The sequence below is a fragment of the Microcebus murinus genome, chromosome 8, assembly GCF_040939455.1.
Source record: "Microcebus murinus isolate Inina chromosome 8, M.murinus_Inina_mat1.0, whole genome shotgun sequence".
NCBI classification, from domain to species: domain Eukaryota; kingdom Metazoa; phylum Chordata; class Mammalia; order Primates; family Cheirogaleidae; genus Microcebus; species Microcebus murinus.
Window position 1 is genome coordinate 103,078,899 of NC_134111.1, and position 17,037 is coordinate 103,095,935.

The 17,037-nt window shown below is 48.0% G+C and overlaps 1 protein-coding gene across 7 annotated transcripts in view; it reads left to right on the top strand.

Moving 5' to 3' along the window:
* Nucleotides 1-17,037, top strand: part of AGAP1 (ArfGAP with GTPase domain, ankyrin repeat and PH domain 1) — a 535,764-nt gene that overhangs the window by 330,887 nt on the left and 187,840 nt on the right. For all 7 annotated transcript variants that reach the window (XM_020288104.2, XM_020288106.2, XM_020288109.2 and 4 more), the window contains one exon: nucleotides 686-790. In XM_020288104.2, the coding sequence (XP_020143693.1) occupies nucleotides 686-790 (105 nt within the window). The remainder of the gene's footprint in view (nucleotides 1-685; nucleotides 791-17,037) is intronic.

The window sequence follows — 17,037 nt, forward strand, 5'->3', positions numbered from 1 at the left end:
GGCTGAAACAAGAAGACATTCTCACCAGCCGTTCTAAAAACAACCGGATTAAACATGGCTTCCAACATGTGTGGGTTTCCAATTCTGAGTGGTTTTCAAGGAGCCCTAATATGATTTCATTAAAAGTGGGTTAAAGCACGTCACACACAGTTCTTATATTAAATAATGTTACTAAAATTTTGCCGATGGAATTTCAGGTTTTAATAAGTTAAAAGTAGGAAGTGAAAGAAACTGCAAAGTAAAATATGCTTATTTATAAAATATAAGGTGAGAATACAGTTAATGTACTATTTTCAGGAAAGGAAATTAAGGTTTCTTTCTTTAAAACATAACACCTTTAGGTGTTTCCTCTGTGCTTATGACATAGCTATGCAAAAGGCCTAAGGTAGCACATCATGGATGTTTGGTGTTAGTTGCATTTGCTGAACTAATGGGCACATCTTTTAGCATTCACCTGCATCGCAGAGCTCTGCACACACACACGCACAGAGAAGTTTGTTGAATGTGTATGTTGTATGTAAAAGGAGAAAACCAAATTAACAACCTAAAAATAGGTGTCATCTACTTAAGGTGGCAAAGATACAAGGAAAGATTAAAAATGTAAAAATTACTTATATACCCACTTTCTCTCTCTTTTTTTTTTAAATTTACGTAAGACTTTCTGTTTGGCTGTGTTTCCTCGTAGGGCATGCTGTTGAAGCGGAGTGGCAAATCATTGAATAAAGAGTGGAAAAAGAAATACGTCACCCTGTGTGACAATGGCGTGCTGACCTACCATCCGAGTTTGCATGTGAGTATCGCCCCCCCGGATCGGTTAGCAGGCCACGGGCCTCAGCTAAACACTGGAGAGGGGGCGCTGACAGCAGCCGGGCCTCTCGGCTCTGTTTGAAGTTAAAGTCATGTTTGGTGTCTGCCCACTCATGAGATAAATAGCACTGTCCCTCACGCTCCATGAGACCACAAACCACATGTCTGTCCCTTTCCTCTCCTCCATAATAGTCTGTGGCTTACTGATTCTGCAAATTACCATAAAAGGCACAAAGTAAAATTTTAAATGAGAGCAAAAAGACAGGGGCAAGGATTAACAGAAAGGAGAAAGAAGAGGGATCTGTCTGAACATCTAGAATGAAGGAAACAGTTACACCGAAAACCAGGATTCAGCTTTGGAAAGCTAAGAGCAAACACAAGACATTGAATGCAATTCATGAGTCGGTCTTTATTACCAGATAAGAGCACGCTCCTGTTCACATAGGGCATGAGAAACTTTTCTCTCTGTGTTAATCTGTTCTATTGGTCATTTATATGAGACAGATTTTTTAAAACAGGATAAACTTTATTCTTGGGGGGGGGGGGGGAGTATAGACACCCTACCAGCAGTTATTTCTTTTTGCAAGCCTTGATAAAATTTAAAGTTAGAGTGTTAATTATAGTTCCATAGCAACATTCCATGAATCTTGCCTGGTGCAGAGAAATGTGTAGGTTAGAACATACAGCGTTTGTTGGTGATAATCACAGCCATCCGTTGGTATTGGCAGGGGACTGGTTCCAGGTTCCTTGCAAATACCAAAATCCAAGCACGCTCAAGTCTCTTGTGTAAGACGGCCTGGCATTTGCATGTAACCTGCGCACATTCCCCTGTATACTCTCAGTCATCTCTAGGTCACTTATAATGCCTCACACAGTGTAAATGCTGTGTAAGTAAGTAGGTGTTATACTGTTTGTTTGTTTGTTTTTTTTTAATTTGTATTCTTTTTATTGTTGTATGGTTATTTTTTATTTTTCTCGTTTGAATATTTTCAACCCGCAGTTGGTTGACTCTCTAGATGCAGACCACAGATATGGAGGGAATATATCACTGTTAACTTTTAAAAATTTGAAATGCTTTTTAAATTTTCACAGTTATTGACAATAAGTTAGAAATAAGCATATTGGAGAAAATTAACATCCCTCCTAAAATACCACCTAGAAAACATGCCTGTTAACATCTTGGGGTGCATATTCCCAGCTATTTCTGTGCATAGGTGCTTTTCCCTTCCACAAGCGTGTGGTCACCCCGCATACTCTGCCTGCAGCCTGCTTTTCTCACTGATGGTCGGTCTTTCCATGTCAGCAGATTTACCTGCACACCACCATTTTAATGGCTATATAATATTCCGTGGTGCAGATAATGCCTTTAAGGGATTCAGCAGTATCTCAGAAATGGACATTGGGCAAATAAATTTACTTTGAATTTTTTTCCCCATTACTCTAATCAATGTCCCTCTGTTTATTTCTCTGTGCCCTTGTCCATTTCCCCAGGATAAATGCCTAGTGGCCAGCTTCCTGAATTGAAGGTTATGTGTGCTGTTATGGCCTTTGGTGTATGTTGTCAGATTCCTGGAAAGATCGTATCAGTTTCTCTCTTCCAGCAGCATACACAAGAGGGCTTTTTCCCTGCATTCTCCCGTACACTTATCTTTAAAAAAAATCTTTTCCAATATTATAGATAACAAACGGTATCCTTGGTGTTGAATTTGCTTGCTGGTGTGAATTGCCCTTTGTCTTATAGCAGTAGCTACACCTTTCAGAACCATGTCAGAAAAAACAGGTGTTTCATTAGGCGTCTCTGCCTTGTTTCTGATGTCAGTGGAAATGCCTCCCCTGCCTTACCGTTCAGTAGGCATTTGAGATATAGGCATATAGACGTAGGTAGATATATCCTTATACAGAAGCAGATACTCTTTATTGTAGTGGCCAAATCCCTTTGTGCTCGGAGCACTGCTAGTGTATTTTTGGAATAGAGTCGGGCTGGGTCACCAGGTGGGCTCCATGTGAGAAGAGTCACAACACCAGTTCCAGGAGGCCTACCTGTGACCATGCCGCACACCTTTTCCAGGACTGCCACACATTTAAGTCTTTCTAGTTCTGCACCCCCAACCCCACACGCCCGGCTTCTATCAGAACACCAGAGCGAGCCGCCCATCAGCAGGGGAGGCTGCCCTCTTGGCGACTTAGTTCTTCCTAAGACCCTGCCAGGGAGCAGAGGTCTAATTATTGACCCAGTTGCTTTATGTAACTTAGAGAGAGAAGTGTAAGCAAAATATTCTCCTTACTAGGACTCGCCATTAAAAAGTGAGATCTGATTGATGATACATTTCAAGTCCCCGCATTCCCACCCGCTGAGCCCACGCTCAGGCAGAGGGACGTTTGCTGCTTCTTGCCAAGGGGCTAAGACGGTAACAACGGTGTGCACTGGCAAATTCCTGTGGGCGGGCTGATGCCTGCTTGCTTTTCATCCCAACCTCTTGGTTATATAATCACAATCAGTTCTTCAAAAATTCTTCTATTCCCAGGCTCTTTCCTGTGTTTGCCAATTCCGTCTTTTTTTGTTGTTGTTGTGAAAGCATGCATGTATATTATTGGAGCACGGAAGGGGGGCTGGTGGGGCTTTGTTATATATTAATAATTGTGTAGCAAGCAAGAGCCAGTGTCATTTTCAAATGCAATTCATTTCAAATGCAAGCCACTCTCCTGGGAACTGAAATTCTTGATGCGGGTACATAGTTCCCTAAGGGAGTGGCTTAATCCAAGAATGGATTTGAATTACTAGAGCCTGGAGAGATGTTACGACCTCCAATGTAATCCTTCGCTCATTTTATTTTCACAGCCAAGCTTTGGATAAAAAGTTTGGAGGGGCAGTGAGTCCCAGGTTTATTCTCTGAACGGTGTCTGGAGTGGATCTGTTCTGAGCTGTGAGGGGAGCTGCGGATCCCACCAGCCCGGTGGGTCTGGCATTCCCAGTTCAGAATGGCAAGAGGTGTTCAGGGGACACCCGTGGGCAGAATCCAGACGTTCTTCCTTGATAAGAAAGTTGGAAGTATGCAGATGTCTTGCTAGTTCAGGTCCTAAAATTCTGCACCATAGAGAGTGGCCCAGCTATTTCAGTCTGGGAAGTTTTCAAAGGCAATAGAACCAGATGATCCCAGCTAAACACCCATCTCACTATAACACCCACATCCTAGGTTCCCTCCAAGGTGTACTGTGGCAAGGAGACCACTAAGGTGGCTGCACAAGCCATTGGCCACATGTGATAATGGCATAAGTGCTTAACTATTGGGGAAATTTGCCAACATTGGTGGCTTTGGCCTTTCAGAGTCATTGTCATTGGCCATGGCCATACCGCTGGCCACACTATGGGACGCAGGCTCTCCTAGCTCACCCTGATAACACTGTGTTGTCTGACACCAGACGCTGCTGCCTTTTCTGTTCTCTGTGGTTAGGGCCTGTGTCTAGCCTCCTTAGACTTACGCAGGTCAACAAAAGTGGACATTAACCTGTCAGTGGACCAGAATGCCTCCCTCTTTTGTGCTACAGGGAAGCGTTAGTCTAGTTAGTGGGAACACCATCCTTGCCCACCATTTCTCTCCAAGGCAGGCCGGGTCCGGGTTCTATACGTGCTCCTGGAGCAGGGCTCTGCGTGGATCTCACGTCGCTCAGCCTGCAGCCCATTTCTTTCCATGGAACCAGGGCAAAGACTGGACTAAACCACCTGATATCTTTTAAATAGCGTTTTCTACAAATACGTGTTTATAAAAAGTGAGATAACTGTGCCAGCTCCTGGTATAAACCACTAACTTAAGAAGCTTAGGTCATTAAGTTGCCAAAACGGAAACTAGCATGGTTAATACTTCTGTTGTGGGGTGGGGGCGAGGGCTTGAGAGTCCTGGCTTGAGGACACGTCGGACACTAAAGATTCAGACGGAGGTTAGGTGGGGCCACGCAGCAGCCACGTTGAGACCAGCGTTCACACGTGGCTGCGTGGCCGTCTCCGTGCTGGGACAGACGCTTATTTCCTGACCACGTGTGTGCTGCTCACTGTCCCCATCAGCTGGACCCTGATGCTGTCACTATCCACCTTCCATTCGGTTATGCTGTTCAACTCGAGGAGCCGGAGGGGAGGGTCTTGCACACAAAGGATTGGAGCAAGACCGAACAACCGAGTCACGTTCAGAGGGAAACAGGCCAGTGGCGGGGATGGGGCTCACGGTTTATGGCAGTCCCTTCGCCGTGGCCCCTTCACTAAGGATGCAGAGGAATCCCAGGGTGCTTTGTCTGCTCTTCAGGATCCAGCCCGGGAAGTGGCACCATGGGGTCTCTGCCACCTTGTCCTCCTCCCTCTGTGGCACAAGGATGCTCGGGAGCAGTGTGCGGTGTCAGAGGGTGGCCTGTGTGGGATAGCAGGGCTGCTCTGTGCTGCTCCCGTGTCAGCCAGGTTGAAGTCCCAGATGAGCTCGTCAGCCAGTGCTCCGAGGGCAGACGGGCAGGCCAGGGCCAGGAGTCGGCAGGGGCAGGTCCAGAGTGCTGTTGGGGGGAGCGGCCACCCCAGCCACTCCCCACGGCCGCCTTCCCCGTGGCCGCTACACCCCCTGCGGCCCGGCGTTCCCCTACATGTGCTTGGAGAAGTTGCCCGAGCAGCGGTGGGCTCGAGCCTGGACCTCCTCTGGGCACTGTGGAAGCAGAAGGTAACCGTTTCCCAAACGTGCTCAAAACTCCTGGGGAGGATTTTAGATGTCGTCCTTGGTTGCCCTTGGGAAAAGCTCTCCCGGAAGAGGTCAGTTGGATTCCTTAGGTAAATGAATACGGTTTGCTTATTGGGCAGGTGTCCATGGGAGTGTTTATGTAAAAGATCATCCTCTGGACACGAACCCCGAGTTTCAATCCCAAACAGATGTGTTCTATATACTGGTGTGTTAGAAAACACACCCGGTCTCGTCCCAAAACAAACAGTCTGTGTGTGGCCCCAACACGTGGAATCCTAGCAGGACGACTTGCTCCTTGAAGCTGTGGCTTCAGAAACAAACAGCCAGTCACGAAATTGGGGACACCTGGCCTTGCAAGACACAATGGGGTTGGTGTGAAGCTGAAAGGTTTCCCGGGTGCCTAGAACGGGTCGGATGACAAGGAGGCTCTCAGACACCGGTCCCCACGGACTGCCCGTCTCCCGCAGAACTCAGGCAGGTTTCTGCACACAGAAGGTAGTGGCAAGGGACCTCCGCTGGCTGGTGGCCCCTGGTGGCACTGTCTGTTCATCACAGTTCCTTCACATTTATCGCCCTTTCCCCTGGTCACATCTCCTTCCTGAGCCCTCAAGTCCTGCCCACTGTGTAGCGTCGTCCCCTGGAAGAGTCTCTGTTCTGTTCCCCTGAGCCCCAAGTCCCACTCTCACGAAGACTATCCCTTGACGGCAGCTCAGCCTCACCCTGTCCTGTCCTTGGCCCAAGCAGACCTGTGCCCCCCTAGACCACAGGTGGAAGGTATGGAAAGAAACCTCCCACGCCAGGTCTGTTTGCTGCTGAAAACCTTACATCTTTTTCTCAGGGAGGCGAGAGCCTCTGATTGATTGTAAGCAGTGGAATAGAATTGCCTGTGAGTGGCGAGATTATAAGAAGTGACAGTTTCTCTGGAAATCAGAGTGGAAAATGGGCAAAACATTGAGCCAACTTAGAAAGGTCCCTGGACGTTTATGTTCGTGCCACCTCCATTCCCCACATCTGCTCGACTTGGGTTCCATGGGGTCTCGATCCATACCTTCCACTCACTATCATGTCCCCAGCCGCCTCCGGCTATTCCCCAGGCTGAGAAGGTGGAGCATGGGCTGCCTTGGGGTGACGGGGTCCCTGCACCCCCATGCTCTGGAAGTAGAGAGGGGGAGGTGTGGAGAAGAAGTGATGGTGGGTTTCAACTCTAGGGGTTCCTCGAGACCGGTGGTTCCCAAACTGGGTGCCCGAGATAGTCACAGGAGTCTGCTGGTGGTGGGCAGGATAACAAGGACAGTGGCCAGAACCAGGAGTGTGAATCAACAGCGCTGTTCCTGGAGCAGGGCATGTCCAGCAGCGGCTTGCAGGGGACTTGGGCTGCCCATCCCGACCGGAATTTGGAGCGTGCCCGTGCAGCTCGTGCATCATACATAGGTGGCCCGGTACGATCAGGCCACATGCCATTTCTAGTTGGGACAGTTGAAGGTAGACATTGAGAAACTGGCTGGAAGATACCTGTTCTGGAAACCTGGAGAGAGGATTCTCTTCACTGGGCAGGAAGTTTAACGATATTGTCTTCTGGATCTCTTCAGACTAGGAAGAGAGTGTGCTCTGTGAAATGTTCACCAAAAACTCTTAGCAAACTAAAGCCAGTGGAGCTAGTTGGACTATTAAGGAAAAACCCATCCTGGGATTGAAGGTGCTAAGCGGTTACTAAGACTCAGGCCCAGACCACCCCAGTCTAGTTGATCCATCTTTCTCGAGATGTTGTTACTTAATTAAGTGACGCCTGTAACAGTTTAGGTAGCAGATGGGAAGCCCAGCCAAAATAACAAATGAAGCTGCTCTAATAAGGTGGTTTACCCAGGATGAGGGACTTCCCAGGGTGCAAGACTTTCACCGCTGAAATCGGGGAGGTCCCTGGCAACCTGCGCCCAACTGGTCACCCTTGAGCCGGGACCGACCCACCTAACCGCTCCTCCTGTGTCTCCGCTTGGCATTTTGCAAGGATGACGCTGCACGTTTAAATGAGACTGAAATGGCACCAAGTGAGCGTGTCGGCTTGTGCTGCTGTTCTGTGGTCTTATGTTTTTGTTTCTTTGAAAAGCTGTACATCTGCAAAACCTCTAAAAAGCCCTAAGTGCTTAGCTTTCTCGGGGGGGACCCGTGTGAGTGTCCGGATTCCAGCTGGGGCGATCGATGGAGGGCGGCCTGTGCCACGATCCTGAGATTCCCTTTCCGTGCACTTAAACGTGAGCCTCAGGGAGCACCTGAGTAGAAAAATGAAGGGGATAATGAGAAAGAACTGGGACCCCAGGGCGTCACAGTTGAGCGTGGCTACCTATTCATCTTCCGTGTCCAGAGTGCAGCCGTGGAGGGCGCGGCTGAGGTTCCCGCTGACAAAGGCATGCGCGGCGGGATTCCTGAGTGGACCTCTAAGAAGGAGCTCAGCGGCCACCTGGCTGGGCCGAGGACTGTACAGCAGCCGTGTCCAAGAGGGCTACTCTGCGTCCTGGCCCTGGCTCTCTGGGTTCCCTGCAGGGACGTTTGGCAGGGCTGGTGGACCCTCCGCTACGGCCTCACCTGGCAGGTGTGTGCTTGGGCTGCCCCTGCTTTTACGAGTCTCCTCCTCTGGTTTGCGTCCCACTCTGCACGTCGCCCACTCGAAAACGTCTGTGGCTCTGTCGTTTCTCCCTCACTCATGAACTGGACTTTCCTTCTTGAAGGACATTCGTTTCTAGGCAGATCTGTTTCCAATCGAGCAGCTTGGACGCCGCTGCCACACACAAGGCCTTCCATTCTGGTGTGTTGCCGGGGCTTGGTTTTCTTTTTTTTTTTTTTTTTTTTTTTTTTTTTTTTGGATTCAGCAGAGTCAGACTTGGACTCTCTAAAATTGACATCAGAAAGCAGATTTCGGACAGTTTCTAGTTTCCAAATCGGACAGAAGGTCCACTTCTTCACTGATACAAAAACAGCAGAAACATCTGAGATGATTCCTAAGTAGGTATTCGCCTCAAAAGAAATCATTCAAGAAAAAGAAGACATGTATGTGTGAGAACCGCAGCGCTTAACTGGACTCACTGCTAGCAATTGCCGTTGCAAATACACGTGACGTAGGGACGTTTTACCTGAGGACTGAGGGGTCACTACGAATCTGATCAGTCCACTCACCCAGCCTCTCGCGTCTGCTAGGGGACCTCACATTTCTCCAGGGGATGGACATTGAGAGACACTCGGAGAAGCTCTTCAGTGGCTTCCCCAGAACATCGAAGATGGCAGAAGGCTCCTGTCTAGGTGGTTAGATCGCCAGCTGCACAGCCCAGCTTCCAGGTGTGAAGCCGACCGAACCAGGGAATGGCTGGTAGCCCTACAAAGGCAGGCCTCCCTTTCTCACCGAGAAGAGCGTAGCCATTTCACGTCTGTGGCGCGCTGCCGCGGTGAGCATGTTTCGCCTTGCACTCAGCAGCTGTTTTCCCTCGCTCCCCTTTGGTGAGCCGCAGTGCTGGAAGCAGCCCCCTGCTCTTGCCAGCCTGGTGCCTGTGTTTCCATGTGCTATACCTGTGGTGCGGTGTGCCATGTCCCCTGCAGGCAGGTGTGCTGTGTCCATCCTGCAGGTGTGCCTCCATGGCCTTCTGCAACAGGCCCTGCTGAACCCCAGGCCCCATCTAGTGGACCTGTTTGAGGACAAAGGCTGTGTTCCCCCACCCCCACCCCCGTTTGCCCAGGGACTGGCATGTGCTTGGCACATGGGTATTGCTGAGCACTTGCAGGTCACAGCGACTTGAGTGCGGCCACACCAGAGCATCAAGTCACATGACTCCCGTGGTATCTTTGCCCCTAGACCACATGGGTGCTGAACCTCACCATCCACAGTCATGACTGTGCTTTAAAAATCCTGATGAGATTGAGACTGAGAATACTCACTGCATTGCACAACATGAGCCTCCTAAGGGTAGATCAGGTTAGGCAGGGGGAGACACCACATACGTGTGCATGTACACACACACACATACACGAGGCATTATACAAATACAACAAAATCTTGAAACTCTACTGGAATCCAAAAGCACAGTCCATTTAAAGGTATATTAGGAAATTATATGTTAAGTATCAAAGAACAAACATCTGGCATTCTGTGGCAACAAGTCAACATTTCTGTTCTAGTCTGAGCCTCCTGCTCACTGCTGCACTGGGAATGGGGTCGTAAATGATACGTCAAACCACAGCAGGTGTCTCTTCTAGTTTCTAAGCCTGGCAGGAGTCAGCCCTGGGGAAGCAGGAAGAGTCCGAGCTTGCTGGCTGTTGCTGGGACGTAAGACGGAGCCTTGTCCACACGGGGACGGAAGCCCACGCACTGCAGTCTGCGGGTCTACTCGGCTTCCCTGGAAGCGGCCCAAGTCCTGTTATCCCAGTGAGTCCTGGCCCCTCCAGCCAGTGGCGCGAGTGTCACCTTAGGGACCTCGAGGTGTAGATACTGTCTACTGTAAGTCATATGTGATGCTGCACCTTGGATTTGAGGCAGCTCCCAGCAGACAGTTGATGTGACAGTTTACCGTGGACACACTCGTAGGACCACGCGTGCACAGGAGCACGCAGAGCAGCGGGCACAGCTTCATCACACGCTGTTTCATACGGAGAATGAAATAATGGTGTTGGATCTCCGTGACCCCCAAAACTTCATTACCTCCTTCCGTCTTATGATTCCTTGATTTCCAAGGTGCCCGGTCGGCTCCTGCAAGCTGACCGCTCCCGGCGTGCAGGTGGAGGGAGCACCAGGCGGCCGTCTGCAGCTGCGGTTTCAGGTCCTGCCACCACCCCACCCGCTCCACAGTGGCCTCCGAGGTGGCCGGGCGGAGCCCTGGACTTGGGGCACGGTGTGCCAAGTTGCCACGCCTGTCTCAGTCATTATGGGGTGGTTGCTTCCCTGGCTGCTCTTCCTCCATCTCGACCTTGGCCTCTCCTGGCCGTGTGTCACCTTACAGAGGTGGCCTTCCCAGCCCAACGACTGCAGACCTGCCGCGCTGCTCGGCTCGGCCAGAGCAGGGCCCTGCGCGTAGAGTGCTCCAGACCTGCCGGCGGCACAGAGCAGCGGTCCTCCCCACGCTGCTCCGTACCGTCACCTCCTGATGCTCGTCGTGTTTGCGTCTCCCTCCGTGTTGTTCTTCCCAGGATGTTTTGAAGATGGAGGAGAGTCCTACCTTGCCTGCAGATGAAGTCCTTGCTCCTTGAAGTGACGTGTCGGGCGCTGCCTGCCACCCGCATCCTGGGCCCCATGCCCACTCTCTCTGTTTTCTTTTAGTTTCTCCGTCTTGCCGTATCCTGGGGCCCCGGGTCTTGGCGGTGCGGCTGCCCCTGTTCCTTTCTGCTTCTGCTCCACCTTCTTGCCATGCTAGCTCCTCCCTCCGGGCCCGTCTTCAGTGTCACTTCCTCTCTCGGGAGCTCCCTCCCCGAGACCCGTCGGCACCTGCCTGCCCTGTGAGCCCTGGCGGGCTCTGCGGGTCGGTCCTTTCCGTTCTTGGCTTATTTCAAGGCCCGAGTCTCCCACAAGACTGAGGCCCTGTGGATCTTGTCACCACTACAACCCTAGCATCTGGGACATGGTCTTGTTGCTTGAATGAATGAATGAATGAGGGCACAATCAGAAAATACGCTTGGCCTGCTAGAATCTGTAGGGCTAGAATTCCCGAAACCACGGGAAAGGGATCTACCAGGCGATGCTCGTAAGCCACGGAAACACGCCCCAGTCGTGTCCAGGCTCCATTTTGCTACAAACTGAAGAAAGGATCTCCATGGTGTGGGAGGTGCTTGTGGGGGGTTGTTGTTGGGGGCTTTGGGGGGGTTTTTGTGTTTTGTTTTTTTTTTTACTTTTTGATTGTGGTAAAATACTCGCTACATAAAATTTGCCATCCTAACCATTTTAAATGTATAATTTGGTAGCAGTAAGTATACTCACATTGTTGTGCAAGCAATCTCCGGAAGCTTTCCATCTTGCAAAACTGAAATTCTGTCCCTATAAACACCAATTCCCCTCCCCCTCCTCTCAGCGCCCCGGTAGCCAGCATTTCACTTTCTGTCTCTATGGATTTGTCTCCTCTGGGGACCTCACACGTGGAATCATACCATATTTTTCTTTTGTACGACTGGCTCATTCCACGTAGCATTATGTCCTCAGGGTTCATCCGTGCTATAGCGGATGTCAGAAATTCCCACCTTTTTAAGGCTGAATAAGAGTCCATCGTATGTACGTATCTCATTTGGTTTATTCACCCGTGGATGGACACTTGGGCTGCTTCTTGGCTCTTGCGATTAATGCCGTTGTGAACATACGTGTGCAGACACCTCTTCGGGGCTTGAGGTTTTAAATGCAAAACCTATAACATGGGAGAGCTATAGGGGAGGGCTGAATTTTAAAGCTGCCCAGCCTTGCCAGGGCCCTGGTTCAGAGAAGCCCCTGGAACATTTGCTGGGCCCAGTCACGAATATGGAGAATTGTGGGCGCGTAATGACCTGAGTGACGGTCGGAACCCGTGCGGCATGGAAACAAGCGCCCGGCAACCGTGTGGCCACTTGGCTCTCCCCGAGTTTGCCGAGCGCCCGTCCCCGGGTGACTCTGGACGCATTTTTGTGATTCCTCCAGCCTGTTTGAGAGAGTATGATTAATTGTTTCTGCCATGTGTCAACGCTTCCAAAGCCATGGCTTGATACTGCCGAGATAGTAGAAATATTTTCAGGGAATCTCTACAGCTTTTGTTGGGGAAAAGTGACTACTCAAAAGCTCATTCCTTTTGCACATACGCACAAAAAGTTAGATCCTTTATCAAAGTCTTATTTCTGTCTAAAGAATTCCTTGTTTGCTCTGTATAGCCTCCAGGGTTTGGAAAGTGTTTCGGATTTAGAAATAAATAGCCGAAATGTGTCCTCGCTACATTTCAAGTTGTCTGGATGCAGATAACACGTAGTGAATGGAAGTAGGGCGAGACTAGTCAAAGTAATGTCCTCATGTTTCTATAAAAATTAAACCGCCAAACAGCCTAGCTAACCTATTTTCTACGTTGGAACACTCTGCCTTCCCGCATTTCTAAATGAAATGAAAAAAAAAAAAAAAATAGAGCATATGTGTGTGTATGTGTGTGTCTCTATAAATGTACAGATTGAACGGCGTAGCTTATGGGCTGAGTCTCTAAGCTTCTAGCGGAGTCCGTGGGAGGTTGCTCTGTCCGTACACAGCACGGCGTTTCCGAGCGTCGCTGGCCATCCTGTGTACCCGACTGATGTCATTTTCCATTTCTCAGCCTTTCAGTGTTACTAATCGAAGCCAGAAATTCCTGCAAAAAGGTAAATAAATCAAAACCCTCTGTTTTCCTCGGTGACAGTTAGCCACAACCCAGGACTCTGTGGGAGAGGATGGCGGTGGGGGGGATGGCGAGGAATAGTTTTCCACTTCTGCTAAGAAATGGGATTTCATTATCGTATTTTATAAATATTTTCCCCCGTGGTTCGCACCCTGATTGCCGGCTTGTTGCCCAGGCCTTGCGAGGCAGGGAGGCGGAGCCGGGGAGGCCTGCCTCCTCTCAGGTGTGCCTGTGGCCCCAAACGGAAACCAATCAAGGTGCGATTTATGTTCATTAAGTGCTTGTCAAAACTGAAAAATTTTCTAATCAACAGCAATCTAGCTGCGGCCCCCTCAATGGCTGGGAGGGCCGCCTCTGCTGCATCGGCTATTTGCCTGTTACAACTCTAGGCTAAAAATCCGCTGATGATTACATTAGGCTAAGCTGCGAAGTAAATGAACCATGTCTTATTTAGGTGCCACTAGCTTCAGAGTAGTCCTGCCCCGCAGGGCACTTGATAGCGTTTTATGGCTTTAAAATTAGTGTAGCTTCCCATTTGCTGCAGGGTGCTGCATGTTATGCCTTTGAACTCAATAAGCAAAGGGAAGGGGGCCTTTTGTTTTTCCCCCTTATTTTTTTTTTTCCCAGCAATTTTGTTTTGCATCTTTTCCAGACGGCATTTTGCAATAAAAATGTCTGACTACCATAGACGTGCCTCCCCCACCAAAACAAAAAAAAAAAAGAAGAAGAGGAGGAGATTGAAAAAGGAGAAAATGTCATGCATGTGCAGAGGGCCAATTTTTCCCCCTATGCTGCAAAGTGAAAAATAGCTTTGCAAGTCAGCCTTAATGGCTCATGATGTCAGAATTGCTACCTCAATTGGGAACAACACCTTTGGCTCATGAAATAGCCACCTAAAGTCAGAGGAAAAATATTTTCACTATTTTTATTGGACAAGAGTAGTAAGAGCTAACATTTATGGAGCCCTCTGGTGGTCTCTTAAGCGCTTTATATATTATCTCAGTTAATCCTCACAACAATAGCATGAGGCAAGAACTATTATTCTTCATACTTTTAAAGAAGTGGAAATAGATACCCAGAAGGATGACATAACTTGCCCCAAGCATGCAGCTGCTAAGGGAGTGGAGCTTGAACCCCAGGCTCTTTGACTTTGAGGCTCCCTCTCAGACCAGGAGCAAGTTGAGTTTTGTCTTCCGAAGTCGTCTTTAGGAAATCAGAAAGTCAACAGGTATCAGTGAACTGGCTGCTATTCATTTGAACCCCATCTGATACAAGGTGAAAGACATGAGCTTTAGGAAAATAGAATAATTACTGTAAAGGCAATGCACGGAGGGCAAAATGTAGGCAACTTCTAAATAGGCCTAAGTGAAAGTTTAAATATAAGAAGTACTTAAAATTTGAGATAGGCAAAAACTCAAGTGGGAATTATTTTTGTGTTTCAAAGGGCAGAAGGCAAGGCATCGCTGTCTTTGGTGCCCCCAGAGAGCAGATGTGTGTGCTCTACTGTCTTAAAAATGTACTGTTTCTTTTAGTGACACTTATTCTAGCAAATTCATCCAAAGACATCTAAAGTTTTAAAGAGATACAGACAGGTAATACCACTATGATGAACATTTCTACACAACTCAGAAATTTCCAGGGTCTGGTCGTTTCCAGCCAAATTTAAATATTAAATCACTAGGATAGCAACGGAATGGTGCTGGCTCCTTGAAGTTCCTTGTGGTGAAATTCCACTCATGCCTGCCTCCGGAAGAGGCCTACAGCGACTGAAGACAGGCAGCCGTTTTCCTACGCGAGGCATTCATCTTGTATGGGCTAGGTTTGAGCACGCATGGGTTACAACTGGGTAATATTCAATTTAACCTAAAATGAGAAAAATCTTTCTTGCAGTGTATAAGCTCAATACATATAACAGCAGGTCAATCAAGACAGATACAATCAAGAAGCAAAGGGTACATCCATAATTTGATTTGGAGTTTTCTCCTATTTTGATTTATATTTTAATAACCCATCCCCCTGGGCTGGTGTTGGACAATAGCCCAGAGATATTGGATGCGAGCGGCCACGGCACATGGGCTGGAGATTTCGGCTTTTGTTGTGGTGTTGCAGCTTTGCGTTGCATGTGAAGCCACCACGGGTCCCGGACAAGGCTCCCCCAGCCTCCTCTTTTACCATGTTTTCCATAGTTACCCAGACCCAGTGAAGCACTTACCAAGTAAAGAATAGCCTCCTAACCGTCGGCCTGTTCCTGCGTCACCATTAGACCTGTCACCGTTAGACCTTGTCCCTCTGCTGGCCAGTGGTCACTTTCACAAGCACTAGTCGGTCAACTGGTCTTTCCCAAGGCAGTTCTGCACGCGAGACGCCGGGATTCTGTTGGCTGTCTTAGGAAACAAAATTATTTCTCATAGGACTTTGCGCTTTGAAGCTGCCTCCTGCCTTGCTATTGTGACTGCCATCCTTTGGAGAGAGGGAGAAATTGTCTTCTTTGAGTTCTGTGATCTGAAAGGTGGTGGCCAGAAGATTTTTCATAGTTTCACAGTGTTTTCAGGAGTGTGACTTTCTTCTGGGCCTGTGACTATGTATGAGGCTATTGTTTATTATTCATGAATGTTGGGCTTGAACGTTTGCTTGATCTTTTTGAATGGATGGTACTCTATGTGTCTTTATAGATTAGTTTCCTTTGAAAATAATATTAAATGGAGTTTGGCAATAGCAATGCATCTTAACAATGGCTTCTCTTATATACTTTTTTTTTTTTTTTTGAGGCCAAAAGTGAGGCTTTTTAAAAATAGAACTTAAACTACTGCTTCCTTTTTGAGCCAGGACATTCATGAAGGACAGTGAAAATGGGGAATAACGCGTCATTCTTTTCCACCAGAAGACAAACAAATGTGAAAAACGTTTACAATATCATTGCGAGGTCCAACACTTGGTTCTTCCCCCAGTCATGTGTATGCAATCACATACATTAAGGTAGACCAGCGGTTCTCAAATCTTGTGGGCTCTGGACCTCTTTACCTTCTTAAAAGCTACTGTGGAACCCCAAAGAGCTTTTGCTTATATGGCTTTTATCTGTTGATATTTACCATGTTAGGAATTCAAATGGAGAAAAATCTTTAAATGTTCTTAGAATCCATTTAAAGTAACAGCAATAAACCACCCATTCCGTGTGAATATAAATACTATTTTTATGAAAAGTATACTTTCCAAAAGAAAATCATGAGACGAGACAGCATTGTTTTATATGTTTTCAGATCCTTCTGGTACCTGGCTTAGTAAGAGAGTTGGATTCTCATATCTGCTTCAATCTGTTGTAATATGTTGTTTTGGTGAAAGTATGGGAAGGAAGTCTTACCTCAGACAGACGTGCAGTTGGAAGAGGGAGGAGCATTTTAAAAGACATTTCTGATAATTGTGGATATTCCCCTTGCATACTTCACCAAAACTCAACATGTGGTAGTTTCTTAAAGCTTAGTGATACCATATGGAATCACATATTTTTTCCTTCTCTGCTACATTAAAATCCATCAAACTGACTTGTACTTTGAATGGTATTTTATTCCTGTTTTATCCATGCATGTGACATCATGTGTCTGTCATTTCAAAAATACCGTGTTTTAGGCCAGGTGTAATTTCTCACACCTGTGATCCTAGCACTTTGGAAGGCCAAGGTGAGGAGATCACTTGAGACCAGGAGTTCAAGACCAACCTGGGCACAGGGAGACCCCCATGTCTACAAAAACTAAAAAAGTTAGCCAGGCATGGTGGTGGCACATACCTATAATCCCAGCTGCTCGGGAGGCTAAGGAAGGAGGATACCTTGAGCCCAGAGTTTGAGGTTCCAGTGAGCTGTGACGGGGCCACTTCATTCTAGCCTGGGCGACAGAACAAGAACCTGTCTCCAATAAGTAAATAAATAGAACACTGTGTTTTGAAATGAAGTATGCAGATTTCCAAATGGCGACACTTTTTTCCATATAATATCCAAAAATTCCATTCATTGACATCACCACCAATCTTGTCAGAAAAGTTGCTGCTAAGTCTTTGGAGGGTATCAAGCTCGTGGTAAGAGATGCAGATGTTTTAAATTCTCATTTTCTCCAGACAGCTCAGATGTCATCACTGGCTGTGAACACTGTCAGCTGTTTCCCTTGAAGTGCGTGCTT